This window comes from Ranitomeya variabilis, chromosome 1, assembly GCF_051348905.1.
Source record: "Ranitomeya variabilis isolate aRanVar5 chromosome 1, aRanVar5.hap1, whole genome shotgun sequence".
Taxonomy (NCBI): Eukaryota; Metazoa; Chordata; class Amphibia; order Anura; family Dendrobatidae; genus Ranitomeya; species Ranitomeya variabilis.
Window position 1 is genome coordinate 871,702,177 of NC_135232.1, and position 16,109 is coordinate 871,718,285.

General features: G+C 40.5%; 1 protein-coding gene and 1 long non-coding RNA gene across 2 annotated transcripts in view; both read right to left on the reverse strand.

Moving 5' to 3' along the window:
- Window positions 1–16,109, reverse strand: part of TSPAN5 (tetraspanin 5) — a 207,313-nt gene that overhangs the window by 89,858 nt on the left and 101,346 nt on the right. Inside the window, exon 2 of the mRNA XM_077277442.1 lies at window positions 9,637–9,687. Within this exon, the coding sequence (XP_077133557.1) occupies window positions 9,637–9,687 (51 nt within the window). The remainder of the gene's footprint in view (window positions 1–9,636; window positions 9,688–16,109) is intronic.
- On the reverse strand, window positions 13,170–14,537 carry LOC143775257 (uncharacterized). Its single transcript, XR_013215613.1, has 3 exons — window positions 13,737–14,537; window positions 13,496–13,643; window positions 13,170–13,416 (listed from the first exon to the last, which is right to left on the reverse strand). It is a non-coding gene; the product is annotated as an uncharacterized LOC143775257 (long non-coding RNA).

The following is a 16,109-nucleotide window of genomic DNA, read 5'->3' on the forward strand; positions in this document are numbered from 1 at the left end:
GCACTCAGGAAAAAATGGACGTTAGTTTGTTTTTGAAAAAAAATTCCTATTAGCACATAGAAAAATTAAAAACTTGGGGCTAAAACAACATTTCAGTGAAAGAAATGTAATTATTGTTTCTTCACCGCTCAGTGGTATAAAATTCTGTGAGGTGCATGTGATGTCAACATGAACACTGCACTAGATGAAATCATAAGTAGTAGTTTGTAAAATCAGTTCACATATAAGGGGTTTATGTTGTTCTGACACCTTAGGGGCACTGTGACATGGCACCCTCAAACCATTCCAGCAAAATCTGAACTTTAATATGGCATCTCTTCCCTTCTGAGCTTTGCACTGTGCCTCAAAAGTAGTATTCGCCACATGGCTTATCGGCGTACTCAAGAGAAATTGCACTACAAATGCAAAATTTGGGGCTAAAATATCATTTTTCTGGGGAAAATGTGATTTTATTATTTTCACGACTCAAAGTTATAAACTTCTGTGAAGCACCTGGGAGTTTGTGCTCACCACACATCTAAATACATTCCTTGAGGGGTGTAGTTTCCAAAATGGGGTCACTTGTGGGGGGTTTCCACCGTTTAGGCACATCAGGGGGCCTCCAAACAGGATATGACATCCGCTAATGATTCCAGGAAATTTTACATTCAAAAAGTCAAATGGCGCTCCTTTAATTCCTAGCTCTGCCTTGGTTTTCTCCCTGATATGGGGTATTGCCATGCTCAGGAGAAATTTCATAACAAATTTTGAGGTCCATTTTTTCCTGTTACCCTGGAAACAAAGTACATTTTTTGTGAAAAAAGTTAAATGTTCATTTTTTTTCCCATATTACAAAAATTCTTGTGAAGCACCTGAAGGATTAATAAACATCTTGAATGTGGTTTTGAGCACCTTGAGGGGTGCAGTTTTTAGAATGGTGTCACTTTGGGGTATTTTCTGCCACATTGACCCCTCAAAGTGACTTCAAATGTGGTGATCCCTAAAAAAAATGGTTTTGCAAATTTTGTTGTAAAAATGAAAAATCGCTGGTCAACTTTTAACCCTTATAACTTCCTAACAAAACAAAATTTTGGTTCCAAAATTGCGCTGATGTAAAGTAGACATGCAGAAAATGTTATTTATTAACTATTTTGTGTGACATATTGCTGTAATTTAAAAGCATGAAAATTCAAACTTTAAAAATTGCGAAATTTTCAAAATCTTCGCCAAATTTTCGGGGTTGTTTTTACAAATAAACACAAGTCATATCAAAGAAATGTTACCACTATCATGAAGTACAATGTAACATGAAAAAATAATCTCTGAATCACCAGGATCCGTTGAAGCATTCCAGAGTTATAACCACATAAAGTGATCAGAATTGTAAAAATTGGCCTAGTAATTAATGTGCAAACAACCTTTGGGAGTAAAGGGTTTAAATTAAAAGAAAATAAAAAGTTTCCTATGTACCTGTCTGTGAAAGAAAAATAATCCATATTGGAAAGTTTATTATATTTTGTACAATATAAAAATATGTAAAACAGTGCAGCACAGCATGAAAGTGTACGTTATCTGTCAGAGACCAGGAGTGACGGGAGAGGTGCATATATACAGTACAGACCAAACAGACACTTTCAAAGTTTTCCCAATTTTTTGGACTGACTGACCTTCATTTCTTAAAGTAATGATGGCCACTCGTTTTTATTTATTTAGCTGCTTTTTTTCTTGCCATAATACAAATTCTAACAGTCTATTCAGTAGGACTATCAGCTGTCTATCCACCAAACGTCTGCACAACACAACTGATGGTCCCAACCCCATTTATAAGGCAAGAAATCCCACTTATTAAACCTGACAGGGCACACCTGTGAAGTGAAAACCATTTCCGGTGACTATCTCTTGAAGCTCATCAAGAGAATGCCAAGAGTGAGCAAAGCAGTCATCAAAGCAAAAGGTGGCTACTTTGGAGAACCTAGAATATAAGACATATTTTCAGTTGTTTCACACTTTTTTGTTAAGTATATAATTCCACATGTGTTAATTCATAGTTTTGATGCCTTCAGTGTGAATTTACAATTTTCATAGTCATGAAAACACAGAAAAATCTTTAAATGAGAAGGTGTGTCCAAACTTTTGGTCTGTACTGTACACACGTGGTCAAATTTGTTGGTACCCCTCGTTTAATGACAGAAAAACCCACAATGGTCACAGAAATAACTTCAATCTGACAAAAGTAATAAATAAAAAAATTAAAATGAACAAATGAAAGTCAGACATTACTTTTCAACCATGCTTCCACTGATTTTTTTAAAAAAACAACCTTTTTAGGCAATCACTGCAATCAAACGATTCCTGTAACTGTCAATGAGACTTCTGCGCCTCTCGACAGGTATTTTGACCCACTCCTCAAGAGCAAACTGCTCCACTTGTCTCGTGTTTGAAGGTTGCCCTTTCCAGACAGCATGTTTCAGCTCTTTCCAAACATGCTCAATAGGATTTAGGTCAGGGCTCATAGTAGGCTACTTCAAAATAGTCCAATGTTTTCCTCTTAGCCATTCTTGAATGTTTTTAGCTGTGTGTTTTGGGTCATTATCCTGTTGCAAGACCCATGACCTGCAACTGAGACCAAGTTTTCTGATAGTCTTGAGATTTCATTGTACCCTGCACAGATTCTAGACACCCTGTGCCAGATGCAGCAAAGCAGCCCCAGAACATAACAGAGCCTCCTCCATGTTTCACAGTAGGGACAATGTTCTTTTCTTGATATGCTTCATTTTTCTGTCGGTAAACATAGAGCTGAAGTGCCTTGCCAAAAAGATCAATTTTTTGTCTCATCTGTCCATAAGACATTGTCCCAGAAGCTTTGTGGCTTGTCAGTAGTTTGGTAAATTCCAGTATGGCTTTTTTATTATTTTTTTTTCAACAGTGGCGTTCTCCTTGGTCATCTCCAATGAAGTCCACTTTGGCTCATACAGCGATGGATGATGCGATCTGACACTGATGTTCCTTGAACGTGAAGTTCGCCTGTTTAGAAGTTTTTCTGGGCTCTTTTGTTACCATAAGTATTATACGTCTCTTTGATTTGTCATCAATTTTCCTCCTGCGGCCATGTCCAGGGAGACTGGCTACAGTCCCATGGATATTACATTTCCGAATAATACAGTATGTGCAACTGTAGTCACAGGAACATCAAGCTGCTTACAGATGGCCTTATAACGATTACCTTTAACATGTTTGTCTATAATTTTCTTTCTAACCTCCTGAGACAACTCTTTCCTTAGCTTCCTCTGGTCCATGTTGAGTGTGATAATACACACCTTGTCACCAAACAGCACAGTGAGTATCTGTGCTCCTATATACAGGCCCACTCACTGATTCCAAGATTGTAGACACCTGTGATGCTAGTTAGTGGACACACTATAAAATGAAAAAATCTATCTGCGCTGGATTCAAAAGTCCCTTTTTATATATGAAATCTAAAAACCTGGTGCTGAAAAAATATATGTAAAATTACTAGTACAAAACACAGCGTACTGCATGCACATTAAAATCAATCAGTCATTAAAATATAAATATGTTCATATATAAAAAATATCTATATCTACCTGCTTAGAAGTCTTTATAAGTAAAATAGTCCGTGGTTAAATTAGTTGAGTCAGGCGCTTGCTGGAGTCAGCGACGCATGTGATCTTTCTTCATTCACAGAACGGTTACCGCTGGTAATTCAGACTCCTATCAGGGGCCAGACACTTACTTCTCCCGCGAGCGCAAGGCTCCTCAAAAGTGCTGGGTTTTGTCTCCGGAGTGGCGTGTTGCAGGAACTGCCCCGGCCGGTGGCAGAAAAAATCCTGCACACGTGCTACCTAAGAGACCGATCAGCGTTACTTCGGCTCAGCCGCCCGGTGCTCTGCTGCAGCAGGACCTGGTGTGACGTCACAGTCACGTGAAGTCTCACGTGACGGGCTACAGAAAGAAAATAGGACCAAATCCTACGCGTTTCGGAGCAAAAAAACGAGCTCCTTCATCAGGGATGGTCCTTCCTAATTCGTGTAGATCTATATAGCCTACCGAAGTCACATGACCGTAATTTAGGAGTTAAATGCAAACAGTTCAATATCGCTATTAAGGCCCTTCGGGATTAGAGAATCAAAGGTAAAAATCATCTTTGTTTCTTCTCTAGACATTTTCTTGATAAAATCCCCACCTCTTCGACCTTCGAATTTGTCAAGAAAGGCTACTCACATAGTTCTCTAAATATGACAAAAAACGAGGTTGAGAAACTACCGAGATCCAGTCTCTTTTTTAATAAAGGAAAACGTGATGATTCAGTATTGTTGGAGAATGTCCCAATTATCACCAGATACAATGCCAACACACATCTGTTTAGAAAAATTGTGCAGAGACACTGGGACATTCTGAAAGAAGATAAGGTGATAGGTGAAAAACTTCCTGAACGGCCATTGTTCATTTACCAAAAAGCACGAAATCTCGGAAATAGAATAGCCCCTACAGTTCCTCATCTCATTTCTACTGCCAAATATTGTTCTCAAAAACCTCAAGGTTTTTTTCCCTGTCAAAAATGCAAGCCTTGTAAACTCCTTAAAACTAAGAAACAATTTTCATGCAAAAAGGGGAATATTGAGTGGAGGATTGAGAACTTTATATCCTGTAATACCACGGGCATCATCTATGCGATTAGATGCCCGTGTGACAAAATTTACATTGGCAGAACAAAGCGGGCCCTGAAGATTAGGATTAATGAACATATTAGTAATATTAATAAGAAATTTGAAGGGCATCCCCTTTCCAAACATTTTCTGACGCATCATGGCGGGTCAACACTTGGCACCGTTATCACTGGTCTTAAATTAGTACATAAAGGTCGAAGAGGTGGGGATTTTATCAAGAAAATGTCTAGAGAAGAAACAAAGATGATTTTTACCTTTGATTCTCTAATCCCGAAGGGCCTTAATAGCGATATTGAACTGTTTGCATTTAACTCCTAAATTACGGTCATGTGACTTCGGTAGGCTATATAGATCTACACGAATTAGGAAGGACCATCCCTGATGAAGGAGCTCGTTTTTTTGCTCCGAAACGCGTAGGATTTGGTCCTATTTTCTTTCTGTAGCCCGTCACGTGAGACTTCACGTGACTGTGACGTCACACCAGGTCCTGCTGCAGCAGAGCACCGGGCGGCTGAGCCGAAGTAACGCTGATCGGTCTCTTAGGTAGCACGTGTGCAGGATTTTTTCTGCCACCGGCCGGGGCAGTTCCTGCAACACGCCACTCCGGAGACAAAACCCAGCACTTTTGAGGAGCCTTGCGCTCGCGGGAGAAGTAAGTGTCTGGCCCCTGATAGGAGTCTGAATTACCAGCGGTAACCGTTCTGTGAATGAAGAAAGATCACATGCGTCGCTGACTCCAGCAAGCGCCCGACTCAACTAATTTAACCACGGACTATTTTACTTATAAAGACTTCTAAGCAGGTAGATATAGATATTTTTTATATATGAACATATTTATATTTTAATGACTGATTGATTTTAATGTGCATGCAGTACGCTGTGTTTTGTACTAGTAATTTTACATATATTTTTTCAGCACCAGGTTTTTAGATTTCATATGTAAAAAGGGACTTTTGAATCCAGCGCAGATAGATTTTTTCATTTTATAGTATATCTTATTTAGTAACGGTTGGGTGTGACCGTTACATTATCTGCTGCAGGTGCATTAAGGTACAAGCGCTACTGGTTTCATTGATATACATTTTAGTTAGTGGACACACCATGATTTAACATGTCCCTTTTGTCACATTATTTTCAGGGGTACCATCATTTCTGACCAGGCCTATTTCATGAGTTTTATTTTTTTTTTTATTCTGTGGAAGCATGGTGGAAAAGCAATGTCTGACTTTAATTTGTTCATTTTCATACATCTTTTATTTATTATTACTTTTGTCTCTTGCTTGATACTGTATATATTACTTTTTGGAACAGTACCTCATTACCTTTTGCTAATAATCTGTTTTGAGCTTTGCCTGTTACTGTAATGTAATATGATTATAACATGTTTTTGCAAGACAGTAATACAAGGATATGTTAGGTAGACTTTCCTGTTTTAAAAGCTAAAAAAAAGTTCCCATTCCTGATTAAAACAGAATAAAGATTGGGCCTCTCTCCTGTAAGTGTTATTTGCTGCTTAAAATGACTTAGACATCTTAAACAACATAATCTTTTAGAATTTCCTCTATTTTGTATTTAAAGGGGTCCTGTCATCTCAAAAATGCTGTTTACATGCAGATATAGGGTTTTACATGCAGGTAAATAGTGTTTAAATCATGTCTGGTTGCATTACTGAATAAGCGGCTACAGAGCAAAAAATGAAGTTATATTCTCCCTGCAGCCATTCTCTTTCAGTCATCTGGATGGTGCAGGTAGCTGTGACAGTCCCTGCTCACTTCACAGCGAGATTACTGTAATATCTCTCTGGCAGATTAACAGCCTGTAGCATTTGAATGCAGAACAGACTGTCAATTAATGTATAGGGGAGTGATTACAGCGTGCCTACTTTATAGTAAGCAGTAACTGTACAGTAACTGAATGCCCCAATGACTGGAAGTAAGTGGCTGCAGGGCTACTTGGAAACACCTCTGCTGTTGCTATAATCTCATCAGGCCTCTGTGACATGTGGAGTAGTCCCTACGGCTCCATAAACTCATCGTTTGCAGTAAGCATCAAGAAGAGACATTTAGAAACTAATCACTATGCTGCATTCATCTTTGCAAACTTCTGTGAATTTTCACAAACTCTCAGACCTACTGGTCAACCATTGAGAATCACAAACTATTATCAGAGACCATTCATATTAAGTTATTCTGCCATCTACATCTGTATCTGCTTCCGACCTGCAATTTTCCTCTTCAGCTGTTCTCCTCAATCTGTGACTTCAATCATTTCTTGCCTTGCCTGTTTGCCTGCCACCCAACATAAGCAGATGTCTGGGTCCTACTGCTTCACATGCCTTCCATCCTGCTGTGCCAAATCCCTAGGTGTCAACCCTGATCTGAATCCAGCTCAGCATCTGAGGCTAACACTGCTCCGGTAAGGCAGGCAGGTCTACAGGTTCGCCCTAAATCTGCATGTAACTCGTTTCTGGAGATAACAGGTTCTCTTTAAATGTGTTATTTTCCATTAAAGTACAAACAGAGTTCACTGAAAAAAAGAGTAAACTTTATTATACTGTGGGCTGGGGAAGTAATATATAACCCAACTTTCATACGGTCACTGTTCGTTGATTACATGGACTAAGCAATTCATCACCAATGCAGCGAATAGTGTAAGTGGAAATGAGTCATCACATTGGCAACTACCATGGGGCCATGTGCCATCTGCTCCTTTTGGCCAAATCCATTAGCTGCCTGTGGCTTATAGATAAAAGCTGTTCTTTGCTGTCATTTACAATGTTAGTGAGGCAGAAATGTAGTATAAAGAAAAGTTAGGCGAAAGAAAGCAAGCAACCTTACTGAGTCAAAATTGAAGTAGTATTAGAGTAGCCCAGTGGTTGTTAAACTCTTACAAAAGGCTTTTATTCTAAAATCAGTTTGTACAGCTTGTAGAAAAACTATGGTAAAGTTAAAAAACCTTTGAACTGTGACTGGGATAACTGCTACTCTCCTCTGCAGGAGTCAAATGTGGAGAACACATCCCACAGTACACGGTGCTCTTGTATTTGAGCATTGGAGGTGGAAATGCCATAAGGTCTATTGTGGCCAGGCAGGAGAATGTCAGATGCTGCTGTGGTTACCTGGTGGTCATCAACTATTCATTTTTAGAAATATATTATAGAACAACTTTGTCCCCTGGAAAAATGAAATTCAAAAAGCTGTCCGGAAGTCACAAGAGCTCAATGCAAGTCTATGAGAGCCAGAACGAGGCTGTCATAGAGCAGTATGGGAAAGTGACCTCCACACAGCTCTATGAAACACTCCAACTGCCGACAGGTCACTTTTCCCCGGAGACCGACCGGAGCGACCTTGGAAATGGATGAAGGTGGCGGAAGGTGAGTATGAGACCAGGGGCAGGGGAATTGTATTTAAAGCACCACTCCAGTTGTGCAATAAAAAAAGCTGGAGTGGTGCTAGAATTAGATGTTGATGAAACAATATAAGATGCTTAGATATAAAAAATAAACAATAAAAATAATTGATTTTATCAGGTATGTTATTATATGCCTCGATATGGAGATGTATAGTTTTATAATCAATGGCTTTGATTCTCTTTAGGAGAATGGAGATCTTGTGAAGAAGATTGAGGAGTGTTAAGACACTGAAGTATAGGCTAGCTGTCCAGATCCAAGGTTCAGAATGGAGCAATACTCTGGTCTTGGGTGGAAAATATTATGTCATGAGGCACAGAATGAATAATATTAGTTTATAAAATAGAATTAGAATACATTGAAAACTATGGTCCTGGGGTACCAAGGGCACATACCGATGGCAGTCATATGCAGTGGATTTTCTACCTGGATTATCTAGGTGGCAGATCTACATGTTCACTAATAAAACCATAGGAAACATCTCCAGAGTAACTTCACAGGCATTAGTATACTGTGAATTTCACCCTTGCAATTCAAAGGGGGAAATGTGCAGCAAATACTGAGCATTTCCACAATTAAATTCACAGCTTTTTTGTAACTACAGATTTTGTTGGGGATTTGACTATGCAGAAATCCCACAGTGGATACGTCTCATAGAAACCATATTCTTCCATGACTTTGGCGATATGAAAACAGCATTGATTGCTGTGCTGCGCTGCTTCCATTCATTCCTTTCAGAGTTATGGAAACAGTGTAACTCAGCTGCTCTTGACTTACTATAATATCGGAAGACAAAAAAAAAGGCTTAATCAGTCCATATCTAATAGAAAGGTATTATAGAGCTTTACTCCACACACTCCCCTTGAGAAAGCGTAACGTCGCGGCACTGGTGGCTGTATGTGGGGTCCCTTCACCTCAATATGGGTAAGCTCTATACTACCTTTATATTAGATATCGACTGACTAAGCCTTTTTTTGTCTTCCAATATTATACTGCATGATATACATATAGACGACTGATTAAGTCACTATACTGTCCTAATAGTCTGTACTATGATTTACGGTATCATGCCTTACATGTAAATTCTTACATGAATCATGGAAGTTCATTAATATTACCTGCTTTGTCTCATATAGACTACCTTGCTACCCTTTACTTTTTGTGAAAACCCCCTCCCACCTTTATCTACTTGATTTTATCCTCTTTGAATCCTCTTACATGTCCCATTTACTCTCTGGTTCATGTATTTTTTTACATTTATTCCTTAATACATTTTTTTATATTTTATACTCTTTTGAGTGGTGTTTTTGTGGTTATATGTTTGTAGAACCCACCAGTTATTGATCTTTATATGATAGGAAATCCCCTACAACTATGTTTATATGTCTTTTATGGCTATAAATGACAAGTATCTATAAATACAGCATATAGTACTTATCTACAATGATTTTAGTGAATTGAAATGTGTTTTGCTAGATAAAATCATCATATTAGAATGTCAAGGTCTCTTGTCATATGTAACAAGATACAGGAAACACAATGCTAGTATTTTCAATTTACCTTTTCACTCCATGCCCATAGACCAACTCCAAGAAATGCTATCCCCAAAAACTGAAAAAGATTAAAAAAACAGCGTAAGATACAACTTTTACACACTGTATGTACAACTATATAGCAGTCAAATTCGCCAATCTTGAGCAAGGTCTAGATCCTACAGATTAACATTTCCATTATCTGTCATGTAGACAATGGAAGTGTTCAAGTTTTTTTTTGCAAAAGTTACACTAAAGCCACTCATATATATTAGATGGCTGTTGATTGAACAATGCTTTGGTAGATCATTCGGCCAACAGCCATCTCAGTCGACTCTCCCACACACAGGAGCACTCGTTCAGCTCTTGTATTCTCTATGAGAAAGCTGCTGGCTGACAAGTCGAATAGGAGCTTATTTCTGGGAGAACAATACAATCGGCAGTCCGAAATTGGACAAGAGCGATTAACTTCTCTCCAGACCATCATATACGCCCCAGATACACATTATACCGTTGCCTGAAGCCATCCATATTGTCTAATGTGTATGGGAGTTTTAAGGGTGCATCCACATGTGACAGAAAAATCCTTTACAGATTCTGTTGTGGTTTTGATCATGGATCTGCAGGAAAACCGCATCTAGTCCATGCAGATTTTTTTTATGGATTCTTCAGATTTTGCTATTTTGATTCCACAGATATGCTGTGGATTTTTGACCTTCAAATCCAGATGGAAACTTTGCAGAATATCTGCAGTGTATAAACATGACCTTACTGTCAGAGGAAGACCTCGCCAGTCCTCCCTAAGGCTTCTTGGATATCCAGATTTAAAATTTAAGACAAGAATCACATGTTGTTGGTGCTGCAGGACAGACTGAGACAAGATGTTCTACATATAATGAAAATAACCAAGTATTCAAGCAACCTAAACTTTTATAGTAAAAACAATTGAAGCAGCAATAGGTATCATGCTGCCATCAAACAGTAAAGCCAAGAACTAAATCACCAACGAAAAACTAATACTTGTCTACAATCTACTAAACAAGAACATACATAAACATTCAATAGATAAAGACATTGCAAAAGTTTAATCCTTGTAATATGATGTCAAACATACAGGACAGTAGAAGTTAGTTCTTTAGGATACACTCACACAGAGCTATAAGGGTGCAAATTGTACCCATACCATAACCATCCTAAGCAGGGCCATAAGTGGGTCACATGGGCTGGTCCAACAATGGATCACATCAGTCTGCAACCTGTTGAAGGTCCATGCAACACAGGGGCCGGCAGGTGACATGTGATGTCATTGTGCCACCCGACATAACCTGTGTCAGTCAACTGCTAGACAAGATAGAGGATGTATTCAATGGGGAACAAGAATTGGATGAGTATAATTTCAAAAAAATATATTATTATGGGTCTCAGGGGCATCATATTGTATTTAGGCCATAATTCTGTATATAGTAAGCTATGGAAACCATCATACTGTATATAGAGGGCTGTATATAGGATGGTGAGTCATCATACTGTGTACAATGGGCTATGGGGCATAATAACTTGTTTCTGGGGCTATGAGCCATCATGTCATATTAGTATGGCAGTATTATCACTACTGTATATGTTGGTAATCTGTGGTTATGGACTATTATATTGGAAAATTGATGAAAATATTGGTCTTGGTACAGTTATGTTTGTTATTAAAGGGTTGCACATCCAAGAATAAATTGTCCGCAAGCACTGCAGCTAGTAGAATCCTAACGGTATGTAATCTAGACCCCGCTAGAATTTGGATCCACCTGCCTTTTCCAACAGATGTCATGTGGTTGCAAGTATGAGATTTGTACACTTGGGGTCACGAGTCGACTAGAATAGAACATTGAGTAAAGCAGCCGAGATCCTAGTTGGCATGTGACCACAAGTGCACAAATCACATAATTGTGATCAAATGATAACTGCTCAACTCAGCAAGCAGAGCAGAATCCTAATGGTGTGTATATTACATACCACTAGAATTTGGCAGGCTGCACTACTACTTGCCGAAAACGTACTTGGGGGAATACAACCTCTTTAATTATTATTTTGATAGCCTTATTCTGTCACTATGTAGTGGTACTATGTAGTCATGGCGTAGAGGTATTTTTTAATCTTATGTGCAATAATATTGGAAAATATTGGTCTTGCAGTATATCTTTATTTCCTCCAGGTCAGATAATATTTGTGATAGAGACCCAAATCTATAAAAGGTGGCTGTCGGGCCTGGGTGCTTACAAAATACCGGGCTGGATTTCCGTCGGCCCTGATCCCAACTATACGTCGCAGACATTTATGTTGTTCACAGAGGACTGTGGACAATATTATACTGTACAGCGTATGCAAAAATAATCCATTCTGGGGAAATAAACCCACATCATCCACGCTGGGTAATATGATAGGAAAGATTTTCCACACTACACTGAAGAGAATTTTCTTTATATTGCAGTTACATTGTGTTACCCAGAGCAGAATGTTACACCAGTACATGGTTTATTATTAATGACTAGAATATGTCAGGCAATCACCTTTGTGAACATTTTCATAATTTACAAAGGCACACCCTTCAGCCCTGGGATTTATTACTCAAATCCATTTCTTTCTTTCTTTATGACAAATTTCTTGGCTTAATTTCGCTTTTAAAATGCTAACAGATCGGATTGTTACTCCAAATGTCATCATTGCATAATTTAAGAATTCACAGCATTGTAATTTCAACATTTCTTTTTTGCAAGTAACTTAAAACACCACATTTGTATGGAAACTTATTCCCAGATGTGCAGACCAGCAATCTATGCAACAGCCCAATTATATAAAATGTTATGTTCCTAAGTCGGATGGGAGGAGAAGAAATTTCATTAGCAAAAGAAATGGTAAATGTGTTTCTTTTTAATCTGGTATATGGAATCCAATATCTACAGAGCAAGAGCAGCTTAAGGCTACTTTCACACACAGCCTATTTGCTGCGTATTTTTACGCGCGCGTATTTTGCTGCTGCTTTACCTGCGTTTTTTTACGCAGGCAAAAAACGCAGCTGCTTTCACACACTGCGTTTTTTGCTGCGTTTTTTGCAGCTGCGTTTTTTTCAGCATTGTGTACTGAAACTAAAGTTTGTTTGAAAAAAAAAAAAAGGGGGAAAAAAAAAAGAGTCATTGAGGTCATTTCCTGTCTTTATGACTCAGAATACAATACACACTGGAGTTAACATCATGTCGATTCTGCACCTGCAGCAGCACTTGGAGCAGATGGCAGAGGTTTATTGAATGCTGCTGCAGGTGCAAGAGGAGTCGGCGTCGGTGGATGCCAGATGTGGTTTAGTGAACAAACCATTTCTTCAAAGGTTGGATTTATATGCGGATACTTCTTAAAACATGTCACCGCCATTGAAAGATACGTCATGCAGGAGTCCTGGACCTCGGGGGACATAGTACGCATTCTGGAAGCTAGAGTGGTTCCATATGCTGAGAATTGATCCTCTTCAGGTTGGCGATCAATTAGAGAAATTGCCCTTGCCAATGCAGCCGTCTCCTCATCCTCCTTTGAAGAGCCTCTTTTCCTCTTCCTCTGTGTTGAGGCTGGAGGTGGAGGTGGTGTTGGTGGCGGTGGTGGCGATGCCAATGAACTAGTCTCGGAGAGGGGCAGATCATCATTTTGGGTAGAAGGGTCAGGCCTTGGCTCATTTGGAAGAGAGCTGGTAGCAGGCTGTGAAGCATGTTCATACACTGGAGTTGTTGCTGTGGCCGGGATTTCGGTCATCGGCTGGACATTGCCTATGGTTCTGTAAAGAGAAACATCAAAACAATAGTTTTAATACATTTTATTTTCTATTCAAAATTAAAGACGTTACTGATACTTACGGTCGGTAATGTAGACTGCCGTTTAAAAATTGGAGTTCCTGTTCAAAACGCCCTTGAGAAGCAGGTGCCGCAGAGCCACTTGGTGCTTCTGACCGTGACCGTGTAAATCTGTCCCTCACCGACCTCCAGCGGGTTTTCAAGGCTGAAACTAAAAAGTGAAAAATTGAACCTATTAATATACTATTCAACTACATACAGACAAGAAATTCAAAAATACTCCTCCAAAATGGAAAATATTTACCAATTTCTTTTTGCCGCTCCTTTGTGTATGACTCGTACAGGGGATAGAGGGTGACACAGACCTTGTGCCAGGAAGCAGTTTTTGTATATTTGTTGGAAAACTCCCGGCACCCCTTATCCCAAAGACATGGGAAGTTTTGAACCTAAAAAAGGTAAAACATTAACTACTATTAGTTATACACACAAAATTTGACAAACTTGATAGAGGCAGAAAAAGTAACACAGGCTGCTGAGGAATGACAACCCCAACTGCTTGTTATTACCTTCACACGCATACGGGACACACACGCACAGGGGACACACACGCACAGGGGACAGAAAATCCAGTGAAGAGCGTTTTTTTTAATAAATATTTTGCTAGGTTTAAAAACTAAATTGGAAATAAATAGGGATTCTACGCTTACGCCTTTTTATTACAAAAAAAACACCCAAAAAAAACAAACAAATGGGCCTTCCCTGCAAGACTGCGGATTCCCCGCTTTCACTGTGTAATGAATACGAAAAAAAAAAAATATTCAGAAAAGGGGGTATCCATGCAGGAGGTGGATTCCCTTCTTTCACAATTCACTGAATTTTTTTTTTTTTTTTTAAAGAACGGGGGTTTCCATGCAGGATGGGGTATTCCCCGCTTTCACAATTTTATAAAATTATTTTAATATATTTTACGTATTTAAGTGCCACGTGCCACGTATTTAAGTGCCACGTATGTAAGTGCCACGTGCCACGTATGTAAGTGCCACGTGCCACGTATGTAAGTGCCACGTGCCACGTATTTAAGTGCCACGTGCCACGTATTTAAGTGCCACGTATGTAAGTGCCACGTATGTAAGTGCCACGTATGTAAGTGCCACGTATGTAAGTGCCACGTATGTAAGTGCCACGTATGTAAGTGCCACGTGCCACGTATGTAAGTGCCACGTATGTAAGTGCCACGTGCCACGTATATAAGTGCCACGTATGTAAGTGCCACGTGCCACGTATTTAAGGACAATGGCTCCTGCAGTGCATCACTGAGGTTACTATAGTTCACTGGTCTCACTTTATGGCAAAAAGCTGCGTGGGAACTTTCTCATACAGCATTCCATAAAGTGAAACTAGGGACTATTTTCTCACAGGGGCGTAGGAATACATTGTGGGGAATACATTGTGGAAGGATACCTTCCTCCCCTCATTGTCTTCCTGGTGCCCCTGGAGAGTGGTTGCATCAGCAGATGCTCCTGTTCTCCACGGGAGATCGTCGTGGGACACTCGTTTTAATTGGATTTCTGCGGATCAGGGAGTATATTGGTTGTTTATTATTTTAATATTTTTTATGACACTGGCTTCGGGGATCAAAGTGACAAGTGATGGTGAGTATGTAATGTATGTTATATGTACTGTATGTCTGTATGTATGTACTGTATGTCTGTATGTATGTATGCGCATGTCGTCGCATGGCGCCGCATGGCGCATGTCGTCGTACGCCGTCGCATGGCGCATGCAGTCGCATGGCGCATGCCGTTGCGTGGCGCATGTCGTCGCATGGCGCATGTCGTCGCATGGCGCATGCCGTTGCGTGGCGCATGTCGTCGCATGGCGCATGTCGTCGCATGGCGCATGTCGTCGTACGCCGTCGCATGGCGCATGCAGTCGCATGGCGCATGCCGTTGCGTGGCGCATGCCGTCACATGGCGCATGCCGTTGCGTGGCGCATGTCGGCGCATGGCGCATGTCGTCGCATGGCGCATGTCGTCGTACGCCGTCGCATGGCGCATGCAGTCGCGTGGCGCATGCAGTCGCGTGGCGCATGTCGGCGCATGTTCTGTATGTGTGTATGTACTGTATATGTGTGTTTTTTTTTGTTTGTTTTTTTTTTTTTACATTCAACACATTAGCCGGATGATGGGACTACTACTGTCCCATCATTGGCTACTGTGTCACTGACTGTCACTGTAGCAGGCAGAGCCCGATGGGACTTGTAGTCCCATCGGACAATGCCTGCACACAGAGACACACACACACACACACCAAAGACCACCCCACCCCCCGCAGCAGACCCAGCACATACCCATACATACACACGGGGGGCGGGGGCGGGGGGGACACGGCACACACACAGGGCGCACACGGCACACACACAGTGGGGGGACACACGGGGGATACTTACCGTCTCGATCAGCAGCCCCACGTTTATGGTCATTCTGTTGAATGACTCCATGCTGCTTCACTGGGGGGGCGGGGGCTTCCCTCTTCCTGTCCGACGTCACGTCCGGTCCTGGGTGTCAACCCCTCCGTACAAAGACGCCGACACCCAGGACAAAGGCGCTGTGTGTGCACGTTAATATGGGGCCCTATGGGGATACGCAGACACGCCGCTGCGTAAAGAATTGACATG